The sequence below is a fragment of the Aureobasidium namibiae genome (assembly GCF_000721765.1).
Source record: "Aureobasidium namibiae CBS 147.97 unplaced genomic scaffold scaffold_2, whole genome shotgun sequence".
In the NCBI taxonomy this organism is placed as follows: Eukaryota; Fungi; Ascomycota; class Dothideomycetes; order Dothideales; family Saccotheciaceae; genus Aureobasidium; species Aureobasidium namibiae.
Genome location: NW_013581207.1, coordinates 995,175 through 1,013,821, shown reverse-complemented (window position 1 = coordinate 1,013,821; position 18,647 = coordinate 995,175). Strand labels below are relative to the sequence as shown.

Sequence of the window (18,647 nt, the reverse complement as noted above, 5' to 3'; positions counted from 1 at the left end):
CTGATGGCGGCAGCCAGAGTTGTTTGGTGACACAACTCTACTGCTGCATGTCCTCGGGGTCCTCGAAGTCGTCGTCCTCGTCCTCGTCTTCATCATCTTCGAGACCTTCGGCGGCCTTGGCGAAATCGATGGTCTTGCCGCGAGTGCGTCTGCCACCGGAGAGGATGTTGCTCTCGTCAATCTCTTCCATGTTGTCTTCTTCGCCCTCCTCCTGTTCCTCTGTTGTCTGTCAGTCTGGCTGCGTAGGGAGGGTTTGTTCACGGTAGTCCTTACCAGGAGCGGCCTGAATTGGACAGTCAGCGTATGTTCTTTGCAGAATTTTGAGGGATGCGACGAACCTGTTCCTCCTCCTCAGAAGAGCTGTCATCATCCATGTCCATGTCTTCGACAGCTTTGGCCTTGCCCTTGCCGTGGATTTGCTGGTGCTCGGCGTCGTTAAGGATGGGGGCACCGCCCTGGGAAGTGGTCTTGTTCTCTTCGCTCATAGTTGCGTTGTGTTGAGATGTGATTTTTAGGATTGGGTGCGTTGGATGTGGTTGCGAGATGCGAAGAAGTGAGTTGAAAGGTTGATGATAAACAGAGCTTCGATGTTTGCGCAAGCCGTTGCCGCGGTTTGGAGCTCGGCGTCTTGCATGGCATAGAGAACGTTCCAGATGGCTAAATGCAAGACTTCTGCGACCAGCTTATGGTGAACTGCACCACACAAAGACGTGATCAGATACTCGATCTCTGGTGATATACTGTGCAGACAACAAACAAGATGACTGCGTCAGACTGCTCAATCTAGACATCAACCCCTCCCTGGAAGTTGCTTCACTACAAGTCCTCTTTGAGCATAGACAGACGCTGCTCCAAACGTTCTTTAGCACATCGGTAAATTGGCTCCTCGCGTCGCGTCTTCGTGATCACTTTCTGTCGCGTCCGTCTTTGAGGTTCGAGTGACGGTAGCATCTGTTCACTGCCATTTTCCAATACATCAGAATGGCTTCCAAACCTCGTGCTAGACCAGCTCGTAAGATCCTCTGATGCTTCACCCATCCAGTTTCTCTTACTAAACTTTCCCCAGATGCCCCTGGACCTACTTATCTGGCATACACACCGAACGGCAACAAATTGATCACAGTCGGCTTGAACAATGTTATCCGCATCTTTACTACTGGATCTGATGCTGAGCCTGTCAATATCGATGTCGTCCAAGATTCTCACACTGCAGTAGCTGCGACCAACAACTTCTTCTTGACTGGTTCAGAGGATGGCAGTGTGTGCAAGTACTCCTTATCCACTCACTCCTTGGAAGAGGTCCTGGTTCGAAGCACCCTGCCTATTAGAGACATCTCCATCTCCCCGGACGGACTATGGGCTGCAGTAGCCTCTGAGTAGGTTGCCTCAATTGTCCGAATATGTGGTGTGATGCTGACTGCTGCGGCAGTGAACTGGTTGTGAAAATCGTAAACACGTACGATATGGCACGGGTCATGTATCTCAGGGAGCAATCCAGACCGGTCAAGCATGTATCATTTGACTACAGTGGCTCTACTCTGGCTGTTTCATGCTCCGATGGAATGGTGTATATCTACTCGCTGAGCTCGGAAGAGCCGAAACTCGTCAAGCGACTCGATGGGCTGATCAAGATCATGGAGACCGACTCACAGGCCAGCTCAAAGGTCATTTGGCATCCTGATGGGCGAGCACTTTGCGCTCCTACACCCACCAAATCAGTACAAGTGGTCTCAAGGAGCGACTGGTCAAACCAACGAGCTTTCAAGACCGACGCGAGAGGAGACATCACAGCTGTATCTTGGTCACCGAACGGTGCGATTCTTGCTACAGCTAGCGAGGATCTCAGCATCACTCTCTGGAACACGAAAACGCAGCAGCCCGTGGTCAAGTTTGACAGCGATCGTGAACCTGTGTTGGCTCTTGCTTGGCATCCTACCGATAACCTTCTATCATACACTACCAACGATGGAGAGCTTTACATGCATGCTGGGATAATACCGCAAGAGCACGAACGTATGCTCCAGACAACTCTCGTCCCTGCGCCTTTCCTGAACGAGTCTGCACCCGAAGGCGCTTCGAGAACTCTGGTGAATGGAGGCGCCAGACCTGGTGCTCAGCGCAGAGCAGGAACGCCTGACTCGCTGGATGATATTTTGGGTGACGACGGACTCTCTGAGAACGGAGACCCCTTCATCGTGGATGATGATGGTGCAGGATATGTCGAAGAAGTCAATGGCAACGGAAAGCGACCCGGACAACAGATCGCATATCCACCATCGAAGAGACCCCAACAACACGGCAGTGCCAGGTGGCAGCCACGTCTACACGATCCTTTCCAACCGGGTAGTACCCCTTGGAGAGGCAATCGTCGTTACATGTGCCTGAACCTGACCGGCTTCATCTGGACAGTCGACCAGGATACCCACCACACAGTGACTGTGGAGTTCTACGATCGTGCTGCTCACCGCGACTTCCACTTTACGGATCCTTTCCTCTACGATAAAGCTTGCCTCGGCGAGCATGGTGCAGCTTTCTCATGCCCATCCTCGGACCAACACCCCAGTTTGATCTACTTCCGCCCTCACGAAACATGGACGTCTAGAACGGACTGGCGAACGCAGTTGCCTGCTGGAGAAGAAGTCACGTCTCTGAGTTTGAGCACCAGTTTTGTGGTCGTGACAACCTCGAAAGGATACGTCAGAGTCTACACACTGTATGGTCTGCCATTCAGGGTATACAGACAAAAGAGCACTCCAGCTGTTGCATGCGCATCATGGCGCGACTACGTGCTCACAGTCGGCAACGGCCCTATCGGAGGCGACGGCACAGCAAAGCTCGTCTACACAATCGAGAATGTCAAGCGCGACGAAGTGTGCCAATCCGAAGACATCATCCCCTTACCCGAGCAATCAGAACTCCAATCGGTTTTCTGGTCCGATAGAGGTGACCCCTGTATCTACGACTCAGAAGGCGTATTACTGGTATGTCTGCACTGGCGCACCCCCGGCCAGGCGAAATGGGTACCTTTGCTCGATACCAATCAACTCGACCGCCTGGCCTCTGGCCGCAAGGAAGAAGCATACTGGCCAGTCGCCGTCGCCATGGACAAATTCCACTGCATCATTCTCAAGGGAGGAGAACAATACCCTTACTTCCCTCGTCCACTGCTCTCAGACTTTGAATTCAAAATTCCAGTCACAGCTCGTGACGAGGACAAGCAAGATGAAAATGAAGACGGCATAGTGCAAAAGTTGGAAGAGGAATACGTGCGCAATTCGGTGTTGCTGAGTCTGCAGGATGATTTGGTCAACAATACGCATGCTACTCATGCGCAAAAGACGGAAGCTGCACAGCGCGAGCTTGACGTGGATAAGGTGCTTTTGCAGTTGTTGGCTGCTGAGTGCAGAGAGGGTGAAGATAGAGGTATGAAGGCGCTGGAGATGGTCAGCTTGATGAGGGATAGATCGGGCAAGATGCTCGAGGCTGCTGTCAAGATTGCGGCAAGATTCGAACGCGATGTTTTGGGTGAGAAGATCTCTGCGCTTGCAGAACGAAGATTGGTTGGTTTGGCCGATGAGGAGGAGGAACTTTGAATGCCATGGATGTTGTTAGACAAGAGACGTGCCTTATTTCAGGGCTGTACAATAATGAATTCTACATGTTTTGCAGCGTCTACTCGTCATCTGAGTCCATCAACTCAGCCAGCTCGGCTTCTTCCTCGGCGGTGAGCATGCTCTCCTTCTTGACCTCGGGCTCCTTCTCGACCTCGATGCCATTCTGCTGACGTTCGTACTCCTCCTGAGCCTTCTTCATGCCTGCAGGATCGAGAGTCCAAACTCTAAGCGTGCCATCAATGCTGACACTGACGACACGACTGGCTCTGCTGCCCTGTGCAGGAGGCATCAAGGCAAGACCAGTGACCTCGTTGAAATGGCCACTGAAAACACAAGCCAACTCTCCAGAAGAAGAGTTCCAGACGCGCACCTCCTCATCACGACACGCGGTGATGACCCATCCAGCTTGCTGATCGATGACAATATCTCGCACAAAGTCAGGATGAGCAAGAGTGGTATCTGTTTCCCAATTGCGCGAGCGCACGAGTCTCTGAGCAGTCTTGTCCGATGATGCAGTCCAGAGGTCTGCATCAACGTCGGCGTCTTGGGCGTCTACAACAAGCGAGTCCTCGAAACGCAAGCGGTTGACGGAAGTTTCATGGGGTCGTAGTGGTGTTGCTAGCAGCTCGGATGCGCTGTCAAGAGTGATTTTCCAACTGCGAATATCGCGAACGGTATCGGCACTGAAGAGACAGAGCTCGTCTTTTGTGGTCGCTGCAGGATCGAGGGTAAGATGGAGGACGGCGCGAGCGTGGCCCTTGAGTGTATGGAGCTTTTTGCCCGTTTCGACATTCCAGACTATGATGCTAGAATCTGCAGAGCCTGACAGCAAGACAGAAATGCCAGATAGCTCGGTTGCGAGGACACATTTTACAAAGTCGGAGTGGCCAGTGTAGCGGCGTAGGGGTCTGCGGGTTTTGAGGTTCCAGGAGTGGATCGTCTTGTCCCAACATGCGGCGAAGAGGATGGGCTCGGCTGAAGGTGATCTAAGGGTAGTGAGGGACGTCAGGGGGGCGGCAGCGCCAGTGTAGACGGTTGACTTCTCGCCGGTCTGGAGCGTGTTATTCAAGGTCAAGTTGCAGTGACGAAGAGAGAATTGCGCACCTCGAGAAGGATGCGTCGTGCAGTACCAGCAGCTTCGGCGATATAGACGGCATCCAGGTCCTGAGGGTCGGCGTGGATGGCGAGGATCTTGGAGGTCAAGGCGACGGGGTTTCCATTCTTGTTGTCGGCTTTGGCCTGTCTGCGTCGTTGTTCGGCGACCGAGTCCCTTTGTCACCGAGTCTCAGCAGACGCTCTCCTTCCCTTACATCGGGTCTTGTTGTCGCTCACGAGGTCTGGAAGTAGTTGTCGGCGTCTGACTGCAACATGTTTGTGTGCGTGCTATGTATGCTCCTTCCTCACTCCGGCTTCATAATTCTCAATAGGCACCCTGAGCCGATGGGTCAGGGACCTCGCCAGCATCCGGAGCTTTGACCGGGCGCTCCTTCTGTACAACAGAGGATTGCTTTCACCGTTGCATCTCATGCCGCACGATTTCCTGCTCTGCAACTCTCTGAAGTACATCAACTCCATCGTCTGTATGCTCAGTCGTTTATTCCGCGCGACTATGCTTCAATCGACCCCTGATGTGCTCTTTGCAGTTAGACAAGGGAGTGCTTCGACCTCCAGTTCTTGTGCTCCCCAGCTGTTTCCTCGGTCGCATCTTGCCCTGGGCCGTCGTCCAAGCTTGTCACACAGCACTTCATAGCTCGTTCAATCCAATTGACCATTGGACACTGCTGCTACACCACCATCAGCTTACGACTGACTTGTTGTTGAATCCACCTCTCACACCATGTTCCACCATGCTACTAACCTGGTGGATACCGCCTCGCCTTCGCCTGCATATCCTCGTGGCTAGCCAATCGTACGGAAATTTTGCATGGCCTCTAAATCCTCCCGCCGCTTCTAGTTTCATCCACAACGCCTCCAAAACTTCTTCCATCCTCGTCCCGCTTCCCTAATCTTGCCTAGACACTCTTTGCTTACTCGTTCAACGGCCAACCATTTCCTAACGCACGTAACTGGCAATTCTCTTACGCACTCCCTGAGTCCGTACAGCCATATCGACTCGCTTGACTGATCGACACTGACCATGCTGCAACCATTGCCACTGGCTTCTAGGGCCAATTCGGCTCTTTGTGCTTAATATATTACAATATCAAGGGTCTTTGCTGTGCCCTCGAAAACTCTATGTCCAGACGGCTATATCGCTTGTGGGTACTTGGCTTCCTAAAACTTGACTCTGTGGCTTCAACCAATCTTGAAGTCTAAAATACCTAGCGAGATTGTTTCGCCGCCGACGTCTCATAGGCCTGCACCTTCCGTGCACTGTATGCACCAGGCAGATCACTTGCTCGGCTTGCTGAGGAGAAATCCTTCAGAGCTCGGCACCCACGACAAGCAACCATCACTGCTGAGAAGGCTCTTCACAAAAGACATCGAGGGCTGATTTATCCGTGTGACTGTTCTCAATCAAAGGCCAATAACAATATTCCTGTAGACACTATAATATATCACGAAAGAACGCTCAAGCCGCGTCCATCTCCGGACGTTCGTCTACGGTAGAGTTCAACGTCCGGCAGAAGGTCCACATCCCCCATCCGCACGCACTGCCCAGCTCTTTAGGGTGGTCAAGGTTCGCATACACATCGCACGGGCCGTCGTTTTACGATAACTTCAGACCTTTCGCGCCCCGCTAAGGCAGGTCGTCCGTTTTCCTTTAAGAGTACCAGAGCTTCCTCCCGGCCGCCTTTCGTCGAGCTTCGTAAACCATGTCTGTTGCTCAAGCTCGCCCTGGCAGTAACGACACCATGGACCACACCATTGCTTCCTCTTCGTCGGCTAGTGTCATGCCCGAGACTGCCACCAAACCTGGTCTTACATCTGGATCTAAGGAAGTCCGCAGCTTTGACGGCATTGATGACGATGCCGACCTTGATTACCATGGTCATCTTCGCAACGCTCAGAACGACGATGGCTTCACCCGCACCGATGCACGCGAGATGAAGCGTATGGGCAAGAAACAGGAACTCAGAAGAAACTTCCGTACTCTCTCGACTATCGCCTTTACTATCATCCTCCAAGGAACCTGGGAGGTCCTCTTGACCGCAACTACACAAGGAATGGTCAATGGTGGTATTGCAGGTTTGGTCTGGTCATACATTTGGACATTTTTCGGCTTCACTTTTGTCGTATTGTCCCTAAGCGAAATGGCTAGCATGTGCCCAACAGTACGTTTCAATGCCATGGGAATGTTCTAGACATCATTCTGACTATAATAGGCTGGTGGTCAATACCACTGGATCTCAGAATTTGCCCCTCCCTCGCAACAGAAGATTTTGAGCTTCCTCGGAGGCTGGATGTCAACTCTCTCTTGGCAGGCCGGTACTGCCTCTGGACCCTACTTGGTGGGAACATTGATTCAGTCATTGATCTTCGAGAACGATCCCAACTACGTATTCAAGAACTGGCAGGGCACCTGTTTCGTTATTGCTATCGCCCTTGTGGTCTGGGCAACCAACATCTGGGGAGCTAGGGCTATGCCTGTCTTCCAGAACATCATGATGATTGTTCACGTCTTTGGCTTCCTGGTGATCATCGTGATGATCTGGGTCCTGGCCCCTAGGAACAAGGCCTCGGACGTTTTTGGCACCTTCACCAACTCTGGTGGCTGGAGCTCCATAGGTCTCTCCCTGATGGTTGGTCAAGTCTCAGCCGTGTATGCTTGTATCTGTTCCGATGCAGCTGCTCACGTCTCGGAAGGTAAGTCTACCCGCCTCTGGTCTTGCCATATATCAGAACTAACCCGTGAACAGAGGTCAAGGATGCTGGAAGAAACGTACCAAGAGCAATGATGTGGTCTTACTTCTTGAACGGCGCTCTGGGACTTGTTTTCCTCATCACTTACATGTTCAGTGTCGTCGATCTGTCTGGTACTATCGATGATGCCAGCAACGGTTCAGGCTACCCCTACATGTATGTCTTCACCAAGGCCTTCAGCATGCCCGCCTTCAACACTCTCTCGGCCATCGTCATCATCCTGATCTACGCTGGTACACTTTCCTACAACTTGTCGACCTCTCGCCAAACCTGGTCATTCGCTCGCGATCAAGGTCTACCCTTCAGCAACTGGATTGCTAAGGTCGACCCTAAGCTCGAGGTACCAATCAACTCGGTCACCGCTACCACCGCATTCACTATCATCCTCTCATTCATCAACATCGGCTCCGACGCTGCCTTCAATGCCATCGTCTCGCTCAACCTTACCTCCCTGATGATCACCTACGTCGTCAGCATTGGCTGTGTCCTGTACCGCCGTGTCACCCAACCAGAGTCTCTGCCTAAATGCAGATGGTCACTCGGTCGCTGGGGTGTGCCCATCAACACTTTCGCCGTCTTGTACTCGTCCTACGTCTTTTTCTGGATGTTCTGGCCTCAGACAACCTCAAATGCTGCCGCCGACTTCAACTGGTCGGTGTTGATGTTCATGGTTGTCCTGCTTGTATCTATCATCGACTGGTTCGTTAGAGGAAGAAAGGTGTACACTGGTCCGGTTACCCTGACTGAAGGCTACAAGGGCGAGTGAGAGTTTGGTGTGTAGAATGGATGGTTTATTTGTTTGTCTCTCATATTTACAACTAATTTAGAAGAAAATGCTTCAAGGCTATCATACTACGTCTGCTTTTTCATCTCTCTTCAATGCAAAGCCATGTCACGCGGATAGCTATAGAAATGCATAGTTTCTTCGATAGATGTGAAGTGTCCAGAGAGAGTCGTGATGGCATCGGCTCTCCTTGGACTCTGCTATCGTTTTATACAGAATTGTGTATCTTGATGGGTTCAGCTCTGCTTGTGTGTTGTCGTGAGAGCAGATGTGTAAAGGCAGTTCGCACCTTCCCCGCTCGTGTCGCCGAGGTCACTCATCCGTTGTAACCGCTTTACCCGCATATATCTATACCATACCATGTCTCCGATCAGTCAGTAGCGTAACGAAACACACATCGACGAGTCGGTTCCAAGCCTCAGGCACAATCTACTGGAGGTTTAACCCAGTCTGTCTTTCGAGGCTAGCCTATTCGTCACACTCAAGCAACAACACCAACACTCTATCAAAAACAAATCAACCATCAGACCATGAGCACCAAGATCCTCCGTGCAGCAGCATGCCATGTCTCACCAATCTTCCTCTCGGCCACAAAAACATCCGAGAAGGCAAACACCCTGATCCACCGCGCCCACGCCAACAAAGCAAACCTGGTCGTCTTCCCCGAAACCTACATCTCTGCTTTTCCCATCTGGAGTGCTTTACGTGCACCCACCGAAAATCACGAGCTGTACAAGCGCATGGTTACAGAATCCATCCACATCGATGGCCCTGAGATCGACTCCCTACGCACCACAGCCCAAAAACTAGGCATTATGATCAGTATAGGCATATCAGAAAAGGCTCGATACAGCAGTGCCACACTCTGGAACGCGAATGTATTAATCGGAAGTAATGGAGAGATACTGAACCACCATCGAAAATTACGACCTACATTTTTCGAAAAATTGACTTGGAGTTCTGGAGATGGGCATGGTTTACGGGTCAGCGAGACAGAGTATGGCAAAATTGGCAACTTGATTTGCGGGGAGAACACAAATCCATTGGCAAGGTATGCATTGATGGCTCAAGGAGAACAAATCCATATCTCGACTTGGCCTGCTGTATGGCCAACGCGAGCATTGAAAGCAGATACGGTTGCCACGGAAGAAAAGAACTACGATAATTTGGCTGCCAATAGGACGAGAGCGGCTGCTCATTGCTTCGAGGCAAAGTGTTTCGGCATCATCAATGCTGCGTTCTTGGACAAAGCAGCAATCGACATCGTAGCAAAAGGTGCAAGTGATGAAGTCGGCGTCAGACAAACGCTGCAGCTTTCTCAGAGAGCAGCTACGATGTTTTTGGATCCTACGGGTATGTCGAAACCTGGGTTTGTTGTTGACCCAGAGACGGGGAAACAGCAAGAGACAGAGTTTTTGCAGGATAGAGAGGATATACTTTACACGGATATGGATGTGGAGGGGTGTGTGGAGGGGAAACAGTATCATGATGTCGTTGGTGGGTATCAAAGATTGGATGTTTTTGACTTGAAGGTCGATCGTACTCGAAGGGAGCCAGCGAGATTTGTAGAGGAAGTGTGGGACGACAAGGTCGAATTCTGAAATGCTACTGAACAGTGGCGAGTAGAGACTAAAATCTTTGAAGTCTGTATTGCAACTGCGTGGCATAACATAGTCACACTGAGGTCTACATCCCGAGCTCGTTTCCCATGCCAATCTAAGCTCTGATATGCGCGGTACTTCCGTAATGTGGGATATGAATCGAGAGATCAAGAGGGTCAGGTAAATGACGAATCCTATTGGAGGCTTCCTGCCTCACCAAAGGGCTATGCATTTCTATAGCATCTTGTCGTGACACTGTACTCTAGTGAAAGAAAAACACCCTCTCGTCCTCACTTCTTCCCAAACCTCTTGGAAAACAAAATCATACCCCCAGCAATATCATGCAGCGGATTATCCTCTCCACCCTCACTAGCCCACCCAACCTCCTGATCAACCCCATACCGCTTATAAAACCCATCCTTGTTATTCGCGCTCACCAAACTGACACAAATGCCTTCTTCCTCGGCTCTCTCAATGCCCCATTTCAGCAATTCTTTGCCGAAGCCATGACCTTGGTACTCGGGCCCCGTGCCCAAGAGAGCCAAGTACCAGTTTTCGAGTCGTTCGGGCACTTTCCAGTAGTGTTCTGTGAATGGGCCCGCGCGCTCGAGGACGTCGAGTTGAGAGGGATCTGCAGCGCGGTTGGGATGGAAGAGGGTGCTGAGCGAGTTGTAGATGGGGATGATGAAACGGCCAGTGAACCACGCAGACCAAGATTGAGAAGCAGACAGACGAGCTCCACCGGGTCCTTTGCGCGTCCAAACTGCAACACCAGTTATAGTTGCGGGGTTGTCCTTGAGATGGGAAACGATGATTCTGGTGTGGCCGTCGAAGAAATCTGTTCGTAGCTGTCGTAGGAAGAATAGGTACATGTCTCCTGGAAACGCTGATCTGTGTGGGTGGATTCGTTGGCCGAATAGATCTTCGTCGAAGAATGCTTTTGCGCAGACATGTGCTGCCGGCAGCAGGTCTGCGAAGTTGGCCGGTCGAATAGGCATATTGTACCTTCGGCGTCGAGAGTTGTTGAACTATCTGGCGGGAAAAGCGACGCTGAAGCGCACGATCGCTCGGATGGCAACTACACAGAAGGTTCTAGTGTTTGGAGACTTGGATCAAAGAATAGGTGAACTGTGGTCTACTGCATAGACGAGAAAATTATTAGAGATGCATCATGGGCATCACGACAAGTCAACACTCTTGGAAAAAGACGTGTTTCATCGGCTATTTGTGTCTCATCGGATCGACCTACCATTTTGGGTTGGTGGAGCAGGGTTGTCCTCTCAGCCATAATATCGAGCACCATCAAGGTATCTCGAGCCATCTACAGCTGATACAAGACTCTTTCACATACTATACGTGTCTGCATAGCCATAAAGACCATGTGGTATCTTCCGTATACTTGTAGTGGGTGGAGAGAGCGATTCAAGGCTTAGTTGATCATTTTGCGCTCGTGAGGTGAGAAATCGTATCTCCCCGTGTAAAAGTGTACAACGCATGGAGGTGGTATGATGCACTATGTTTTTGAGACATAAGGTAGTAATTATTGAGACTGAAAATTGCGGGCCCTCCTCGGGTACAGCCCTGACGTAGGAATCCTTGACGCCTTTCCACAACATGGGCATCATTCTGTACTCTCGGAGGAGATGATGGAAGTAACAGACTTTGGCACTCAAGAAGGCAGGTAGACCGCGAGATGAAGACGGCACGTTCAAGCAAAGGAAGTCAGATGTAAATCGTTAAACGTGAATGTCATTGAGTGGGGAGTCTGGAAGACTTGTTCTACAGACAGCGAGCCCAAACGGACCACCGAAAAATCTCGCCCTTGCTTTTTGTTTGCACATCGTCAGTCGTTCTCGAAAAAATCCCTCTTTCAGAAAACCTTTTATCCTCCCAGAAAGACCCAACTTTTCGTCTCTGCTTTTTGATTCTACTGCAGCCCGCAGTGGTATGATGAAGTGGTGATGAGAAGAAAAAAAATGTAACAAGAAAAACGCCCCTTGGCCGGCCATACCCAGGCCAAACCCATGTGTTGTCGCTCAATGTAGTTGTGTTGAAAATGTGACAGAAGAAAAAGGTACAGAAAAAGATAATCCATCGACCGCCCAGCGGTGGCGGCTGATCCGATGTGCGCCAGGAAAGTTGCTTCGTTTCTTCCGCTTGAGTAGAGTTGTTGGACAAAGGAGATTATGAAAACTGGGGCTGCAAGAAGAATACCGAAACCAGGAAATATACAGTGGGAAGAATCGAGAAATACGAGATGCACAAAGTAAGGGCGAGTGTGGTGGTAGCGTTGGGACTACAAGTGGAGGTCGTGCCAACCTCCAACCCATTCAAGGTCGCCAATGTCGTCATCATCCAGAGAGTCAACATATGGCTTGTTCGACTTCAACAACTGCTGGCCACAGGTAGCGGGCTGGGTGCGAGGCTTGCTGATAGGCGAGTCGAAGAAATTCTGAGGCTCCGGGTGACGACGCCAGTCGCGGTTGCTTTGCCATAAATCATGAGGAGGTGCGACCTGAGAATTGCTCTGAGGTTTGCGCTCCCATGGAGCGGCATTGGCGGTATAAGAAGGTGTGTTCGTGGCCATTGGGCTGTCCTTGCGCCAGCTGGTAGCGCGTCCACGAGACTTTGGCTTCTTGGCACTGGTGCCGAACGGAGCGAAGCTGAACTTTTCAGACTTCTCGGTCTTCTGGGGTGTGACGGGAGCAGGCTTGCTCGAAGGTGCTTCGTTCTTGGTTCCACGTCTGAGGTTGCCCAGAGCCGACCATTTGTCAACGATAGATCGCTTGGAAGGTGGCGAGTACTTCTGCAAAGCGGGTGCAGATGAAGCAACGCCAACAATAGGCTGTGGACCGGAAGCACCAGGGATGTCGCGAGCTTCGTCGGCGATCTTGAGTTCACTCAGACCACGAGGAGTTGAGGAGCGACCAGAAGCATTCTTGATGTCCAGAGCAGCGGTGACCGCCGACAGAGGACTCGGCTCGAATGGTTTGACAGTAGTGCAGCGTTCTAGACTTGCGGTCGACCTGAAAGCAGGGTGCTGCAGTTCCTCCTCTTCGTCTTCTTCCCAAAGATCGCTCCAGCTCTTGGAGAAGTTCTCATCCATGTTGCCATAGACTGAGGCCAATGCTCTAGAGCTCTTGATGGGAACAGATGAAGAGATAGGAACTGGTCTAGAGAAAGCATGGCCAATAAGCTCAGCAGAGTTGTTGGCAGACTTGTACGACATGCCCAGAGAAGACTCGACGGTCGAGTTCAACGAAGTCGAATCGGGATCCGTGGATGTGAACCAACTCTTACCAGTAGTTTCCTTCTCTTCGGGGAAGAGATCCTCAGTGTAACTTTCGTTGTCAGGAATGACCGAGAGTTGACGACCATGCTTTTGCGAGGTCTCACGCAGAGCCTTGGCCCAAGGGAAGCAGCCACCATTGTCGATGGTGGGGCTTGTGATGGAAGGAGTGCGCAAAGGCTCACGGTTGAGAGTGGCACGGACAGGATCACGATCCTCCATGCAGAAGTCGTCCATGGCGTCGTCGTCAGTAGTGAAGCTAACAACCGATCTGAGGGCGGTGCGAACAGCAGCCAACGAGCGCTTGGCAGGGTCGATAGCAAGACAATGCATCAAAACGTTGAAAGTGTCTTGAGACATGGTTGGGAAGACGTCGAACAAAGATTGGCGATCCATAACGAAGTCATCAAAGATGGGGTCCGACTGAGTAGGGGTAGCAAAAGGGTTGCGAGAAAACAAGACGTTCAGCAAGCAGATGCCAATGGCCCAGACGTCAGCAGTAGCCGGCGAGTAGCCCTGGGTGTAGCTTGTCTCCTGGAATTGCTCAGGAGCCATGTAACGATCGCTGCCGACAGCGTACTCTGTAGACCATTTGTCTCTGGTAGCGAGGCCGAAGTCACCGAGCTTCATCGAGCCCGATTGAGTCAAGAAGATATTCTCAGGCTTGATGTCACGGTGATAGACTCCTTTGGCGTGCATGAATTCGACAGCAGAGATCAGCTGCATCATGAAATCACGCACGTGCTCAGTTTCCAAAGGACCTCGGTTGAGACGAATCGCCTCGTAGAGATCTCCGTTGGGACAGAACTCGATAACCAGATACGTGTGATGCTCCGTCTCAAAGGTGTCAAGAAGACTGACAATGTTTGGGTGCGAGCCGAGGTGAGAATGGATCTCCAGCTCCTCGGAACGATCATCGACAGCCATGGCAGTAGGGCAAGTGTCCGAGCCTGATTCCTTGGTGATGCACTTGATGGCAACAGTGGCACCAGTCTTGACGTTCTTGGCTAAGAAGACCATTCCAAAGGAACCGTGGTTGAGAGGAGACAAAGTTTGGTAGCGACCATCCAGAAGGAGGTCCTGGTCGAATTGTTTCCGCATGCTATCCATTTGAGCGATGTGTTGTGAGGGTTAGAGATAAGACGTAAAAGGGGTTGAGACTCCGAAAACCAGCTTGGAGACGAGAGGTGACACCGGAAAGCTATACAAGCCAATCGGAAGAGATGGCCTTGGTGTCGACCAGAAAGAACGATCTAAGCAACAGTGCTACCCACGGATGGCGTAGATAAGACTGCAACAAACAAGTCCGCCAGAGATGAGGATGGATAAATGATGAGGTGGATCGACAGTATAGACGCAACGAACCCGAGAAGAAGGACCAAAGCCCCAAACGCACTATGAATAAGAAATAGTAGAGGTCGTTAATGTGAGCATCGAATAAATGGTGTGATAAAGGGAGGTCCGGCAGCAAGATTGGCAAGCTGTGAGATTGATGGGCGGACCCGAAGGTGAAAGTGAAGTGCGTTTGGTGTGTCAAGCAGTGGAGAAGCTCTGATGGAGGTGGCTGTTGTCTTCTTTGTTGTCGTTGTAGGTAGGGGTTGACTGTACAGAATCGAGGGACTTGTTGGCGGCAGAGAATCAGGCCACGAGGTTGACGAAAGGATCAATGAAGCTTGTGGGAGTGCTCGAAGCCAATTGAGAGTGGTTGACGTGAGCCTTGTGAGTTGCTGAGGACTTGAGGCTTCAGAGATGTTGACAGGCAGGAAGCCGAAGGGAGCCGTTGGGAGGTACGAGCTGATACGACGGAGGCGGCGGAGCTGACGGTCGATGGACTCTGGAGCTTGCTGAAAGAAACAGGCAGCACTCAGGCGGATGGGTGTCCAAAGCTCTTGATCGAACAATGAAACAGATGGAGGAAGTCGCAGGGTCCAAGGAGAGAGGGAGAGCTGAGGTGTGTCGGTGTAATCGGCTATCGGCGCTTGCTCTCGACTACCGCTTTCGTCGGGGTAACGCGAGGAATGCAACGGCGACTAGATTGGCAAGAACGATGCGAAACACTCGAACTGAGGCAGTCGGTACGGAGTGCGAATTGGAAGGTGGTGAAAGCTTAGGAGACGGGCGATTGAATGAGGTTAAAGGGAAACAAGAGAGCTTAGCGGTGTGAGTCGAAGGATAGAGAGGGCAGGACGACAGCAGAAGGAGGTGGAACCCCGTCGGCGACAAGTCCCGACCAGTCACCTTCGAGACGCACAGATCCGCAAATGGCCCGATGCCGTTGTTAGTTACATCAATAGAACCGCCACACCTTTTGCGTGCTCCCGAGGCCCACCTGACCCAGAAGCCTTGGCCAACTCTGTCTGCCAGGCACGTCTCTGTTCGTCATTCTTTGTCTTGGAAACATGATTGAGAATATTCGGGAAACCCAGCAGGCGTCATTTCACCAGGCTCTTGCGAAACAACTCCCTGCTGCAACGAGTCCGTCTTCGTAATCTCTCTGCGTGATTGAAGCCTGAAACCCTCTCATCCCCCTACGTAACGCATTGTGCATGCCTGTTTTTGTCTGATTAAATCCGTATGCACCGCCTGTCAACAAACATTGTTCGATCGGGGCTGCTGTTTCGTTGCCGTATCAGCCCGGCGCTTTCTTTCTTCCAATCGCTTAGAACTCCTCCGTAGCGACATGTCTATCCTTATCACCTACAGATCGTCCGAATCAGAGCCCCGCGGTCCTTTGTCCCAAGGCCGTGGCTTGATACGGCGACAGACATCTCACCACCACCCCTGCCTCCCCCCGGCTTCGGACCAATCAATCTTCCCATGGGGTTGCTGCGGGAAGCCGCTGCCGATGTCTTGTATATTATGAAATTTTATACCATTCGAGAGTACGTCGCAGTGTTCGTGTTACCGTCTCTCATTCTTTGCACGAGACTAGTGCTTCCTTCGCTCAGGAAGATGTCTCGAAGTCAGCGCCCAGCCAGAGACGGTTGAACGAGTCACGTTGCAACTTGTGGTTGCGATCGCAGACCGCAACAGAGCAGGTGATGTTCTCATGAAACAGCGTAGCAAATTGATGAAGAGCAGTCGCAATGCTATGCACAAGCATTTGTGCTGAATTGACCAACACGCCGATGATCCTCAGGTACCAACGTATCGAGCTCGAGCGTCAACGACGCTGCATGGCTCCGGCAAGCGGACGTGGGGCGCAGCGGAGTGCCTGCATCAAAACAATGTCGGTGTGCTTTACCAGAGGGATAAACGCATTCTTCTCTGGAGCTTGCGGTGTGCCTTCCGTCCACTGTCCTGCGTCGATATAGCAGAAATTTTCCTCTGTGCCGTGTGTCCTGCGAGCTCGATCGACCGGCTGTCGAGTGCTTGTATGCATCGAGGATGCTCCGGCAAGCAGGTCACACGCAGGTCATCAGTACAAGATGCAAGTCGAAACGGCCAGCCACGACCTTTGTCCATTTGCTCGAGCGTCACGCTTGCCACCATATTTCGCTTTCGAGATCTCCACGTGTTCGAGAGGGAAGTAACATGCTTGTTTGTGCATACCTGGCGGCTGTAGAAGCCCAGCCTTCTCGTAAGGACGGAAGCTCCTTCGCCACCTAAAGACATGCTTCAGGTACCACGCCGTCTAGCATTGGCATTAGATCAATCCCAGAACAAGTGCGCCTCTAGTCGGCGCCTACTCGAAAGAAGGTCTTGCGGTCTGCGTCTAGCCGTCCAATGGGCACAGGAACGGTATCTTTGTATAACGGGTGTAGTTGCCTCGGATCTCGAAGCTACACATATTGCCCCGCATGCACTACGATACCGTACCTTGAACAAAAGTGGCCGCCAGCATGCGCCAGTAATGCAGTGGAGCGATAGCTTATGTATTGTGTACACCGCTCATCGAGCTCGAATAAAGTCTGCCGTCCATTCAAGAGAGCTTCTGAGCTTGAGATGGCTTTGTTATCTATCAATGTGCAAGCGGTCTGACAGCACAGCTCCTTCGAAACATGAAGAAGGCAGGACCCAGTTCTCAATTGCCAATTGACACGTGTGACGAGCAAGTTTAATATCGCAGAGCCCACAAGCGATCATAAGATGCAGAGAAGTGCTGGACAATTGGTCGACATCAAGGTGCGGATTGCCTAAAGTGCAGCTTTGGTCCCGACAGAAGCCTTCCGAAGCACTCCAAAGTGCTGCGTCTAGACTTTTACACCGCACATTGTGCACACTACGATCGAAGATAGCACCCAGCCCTCCAGTTCAACACAAAAAATGCTTCCCGAGCACGAGAACGTGGGCACCGTATTGCTCGACATTGGTATGTGACTTGATGCAATTGGATGGCTCCAGACAGCAAAATTGCTCGTTGAGGGATTTGCTACGCTCTGCTCACCGCACTATCAACAACGTCCGCGAGTTACGAGCAAACCCCTTGATAACGATGGCTAATTGGTTTTTTCGATAGAGGGAACTGTTTGCCCTATCTCTTTCGTCAAGGACACTCTGGTAGGTCGAGGAAATTTCTCTTTTCGTTTGGACTCGTCACCATTGGGGCACCTGACCACATCACGTCGGAGAGCATCGTTTTGATGCTAGAAACACGCCGTATCTGATCTGCACTATCCCCTTCTTCTTGTCGTCACATCTTCCGGTCTCTGAAACCTTGTTGCATTTCGCAAGATAGTCGTGCTATCCCAACATTGTGACGCCGAAACTGACGTTGTGTCAAAGTTCCCTTACGCCTTGAAGGCCCTTTCAAGCGTCATCCAGGAACGATGGAACTCTGCAGACTTCAAACCATACCGTGAGGCTTTCCCTGCCGAGGCACAAGCATCCCCAGAGGCCTTTGAGGCCCACGTCAAGGACCTGACAGCTCGTGATGTCAAGATTGCCTATCTCAAGAATCTGCAAGGTGAGTCATGCTCCAACCCTCGGCCGTACTTATCTGAGGCCCACTAAGGTGGAAAATGTCTGACTCGAACTTTTGTTTTGTAAGGCTATCTATGGCAGGCCGGCTACGAGAACGGCGCTTACTCTACCCCCCTGTTTGACGATGTCACTCCTCAGCTCGAGCACTGGAGTGCCTCATCCAAGCAGCTAGTCATTTATTCCTCAGGCAGCATCTTCGCACAGAAGCTCCTGTTTGGGCACGTTCAAGACCCGCTCGGCGGAGCGGATGAGAAACGTACGCAAAACCTCCAGGGATTGATCGACAACTGGTTCGACACGACCAATGCCGGCCTAAAGCATGATGCTAGCAGCTACACCAAGATCGCCGAGGAGTTGGGCAAGCCTGCTGACACCATCCTCTTCCTGAGCGATAATGTCAAGGAGGTGCAGGCAGCCATTGAGGCAGGTATGCAGTCTGTGATTGTTGACAGACCTGGCAATGCCCCTCTCAGCGAAGAAGACAAGGCCAAGTACCAGGTGATCAACACGCTGAATGAGATCAGCCTCTCTCCTGCACAGATTGACTACAGATTCTTCAAGCGATAGAAATC

General features: G+C 51.5%; 8 protein-coding genes across 8 annotated transcripts; 4 read left to right on the top strand and 4 right to left on the bottom strand.

Moving 5' to 3' along the window:
* Positions 1-37: 37 nt before the first annotated feature.
* Positions 38-485, bottom strand: M436DRAFT_60560 (uncharacterized protein; the record flags this gene model as incomplete). The annotated part of the gene is made up of 3 exons (XM_013575575.1): positions 38-219; positions 274-283; positions 339-485. The coding sequence occupies 3 exons, from the start codon at positions 483-485 to the stop codon at positions 38-40; spliced, it is 339 nt and encodes a 112-aa protein (XP_013431029.1).
* A 496-nt stretch (positions 486-981) lies between these two features.
* M436DRAFT_38823 (chromosome segregation protein-like protein) lies at positions 982-3,593 on the top strand (the record flags this gene model as incomplete). The annotated part of the gene is made up of 3 exons (XM_013575427.1): positions 982-1,012; positions 1,067-1,376; positions 1,430-3,593. The coding sequence occupies 3 exons, from the start codon at positions 982-984 to the stop codon at positions 3,591-3,593; spliced, it is 2,505 nt and encodes an 834-aa protein (XP_013430881.1).
* Positions 3,594-3,672: 79 nt separating this feature from the next.
* M436DRAFT_37930 (WD domain-containing protein) lies at positions 3,673-4,984 on the bottom strand (the record flags this gene model as incomplete). Its single annotated transcript, XM_013575267.1, has 3 exons — positions 3,673-4,665; positions 4,719-4,884; positions 4,947-4,984. The coding sequence occupies 3 exons, from the start codon at positions 4,982-4,984 to the stop codon at positions 3,673-3,675; spliced, it is 1,197 nt and encodes a 398-aa protein (XP_013430721.1).
* Positions 4,985-6,661: 1,677 nt separating this feature from the next.
* M436DRAFT_38717 (amino acid transporter) lies at positions 6,662-8,244 on the top strand (the record flags this gene model as incomplete). The annotated part of the gene is made up of 3 exons (XM_013575405.1): positions 6,662-6,889; positions 6,941-7,411; positions 7,477-8,244. The coding sequence occupies 3 exons, from the start codon at positions 6,662-6,664 to the stop codon at positions 8,242-8,244; spliced, it is 1,467 nt and encodes a 488-aa protein (XP_013430859.1).
* A 548-nt stretch (positions 8,245-8,792) lies between these two features.
* On the top strand, positions 8,793-9,863 carry M436DRAFT_39035 (nitrilase; the record flags this gene model as incomplete). Its single annotated transcript, XM_013575469.1, has 1 exon — positions 8,793-9,863. One exon carries the CDS (start codon positions 8,793-8,795, stop codon positions 9,861-9,863), a length of 1,071 nt encoding a protein of 356 aa, XP_013430923.1.
* A 290-nt stretch (positions 9,864-10,153) lies between these two features.
* On the bottom strand, positions 10,154-10,861 carry M436DRAFT_37431 (uncharacterized protein; the record flags this gene model as incomplete). Its single annotated transcript, XM_013575180.1, has 1 exon — positions 10,154-10,861. One exon carries the CDS (start codon positions 10,859-10,861, stop codon positions 10,154-10,156), a length of 708 nt encoding a protein of 235 aa, XP_013430634.1.
* Positions 10,862-12,912: 2,051 nt separating this feature from the next.
* M436DRAFT_22810 (kinase-like protein) lies at positions 12,913-14,262 on the bottom strand (the record flags this gene model as incomplete). Its single annotated transcript, XM_013575121.1, has 1 exon — positions 12,913-14,262. A coding segment is annotated over one exon (1,350 nt), but the record flags the coding sequence as incomplete, so codon positions are not given.
* A 3,156-nt stretch (positions 14,263-17,418) lies between these two features.
* Positions 17,419-18,642, top strand: M436DRAFT_37387 (2,3-diketo-5-methylthio-1-phosphopentane phosphatase; the record flags this gene model as incomplete). The annotated part of the gene is made up of 4 exons (XM_013575169.1): positions 17,419-17,464; positions 17,612-17,652; positions 17,878-18,058; positions 18,143-18,642. The coding sequence occupies 4 exons, from the start codon at positions 17,419-17,421 to the stop codon at positions 18,640-18,642; spliced, it is 768 nt and encodes a 255-aa protein (XP_013430623.1).
* Positions 18,643-18,647: the final 5 nt, after the last annotated feature.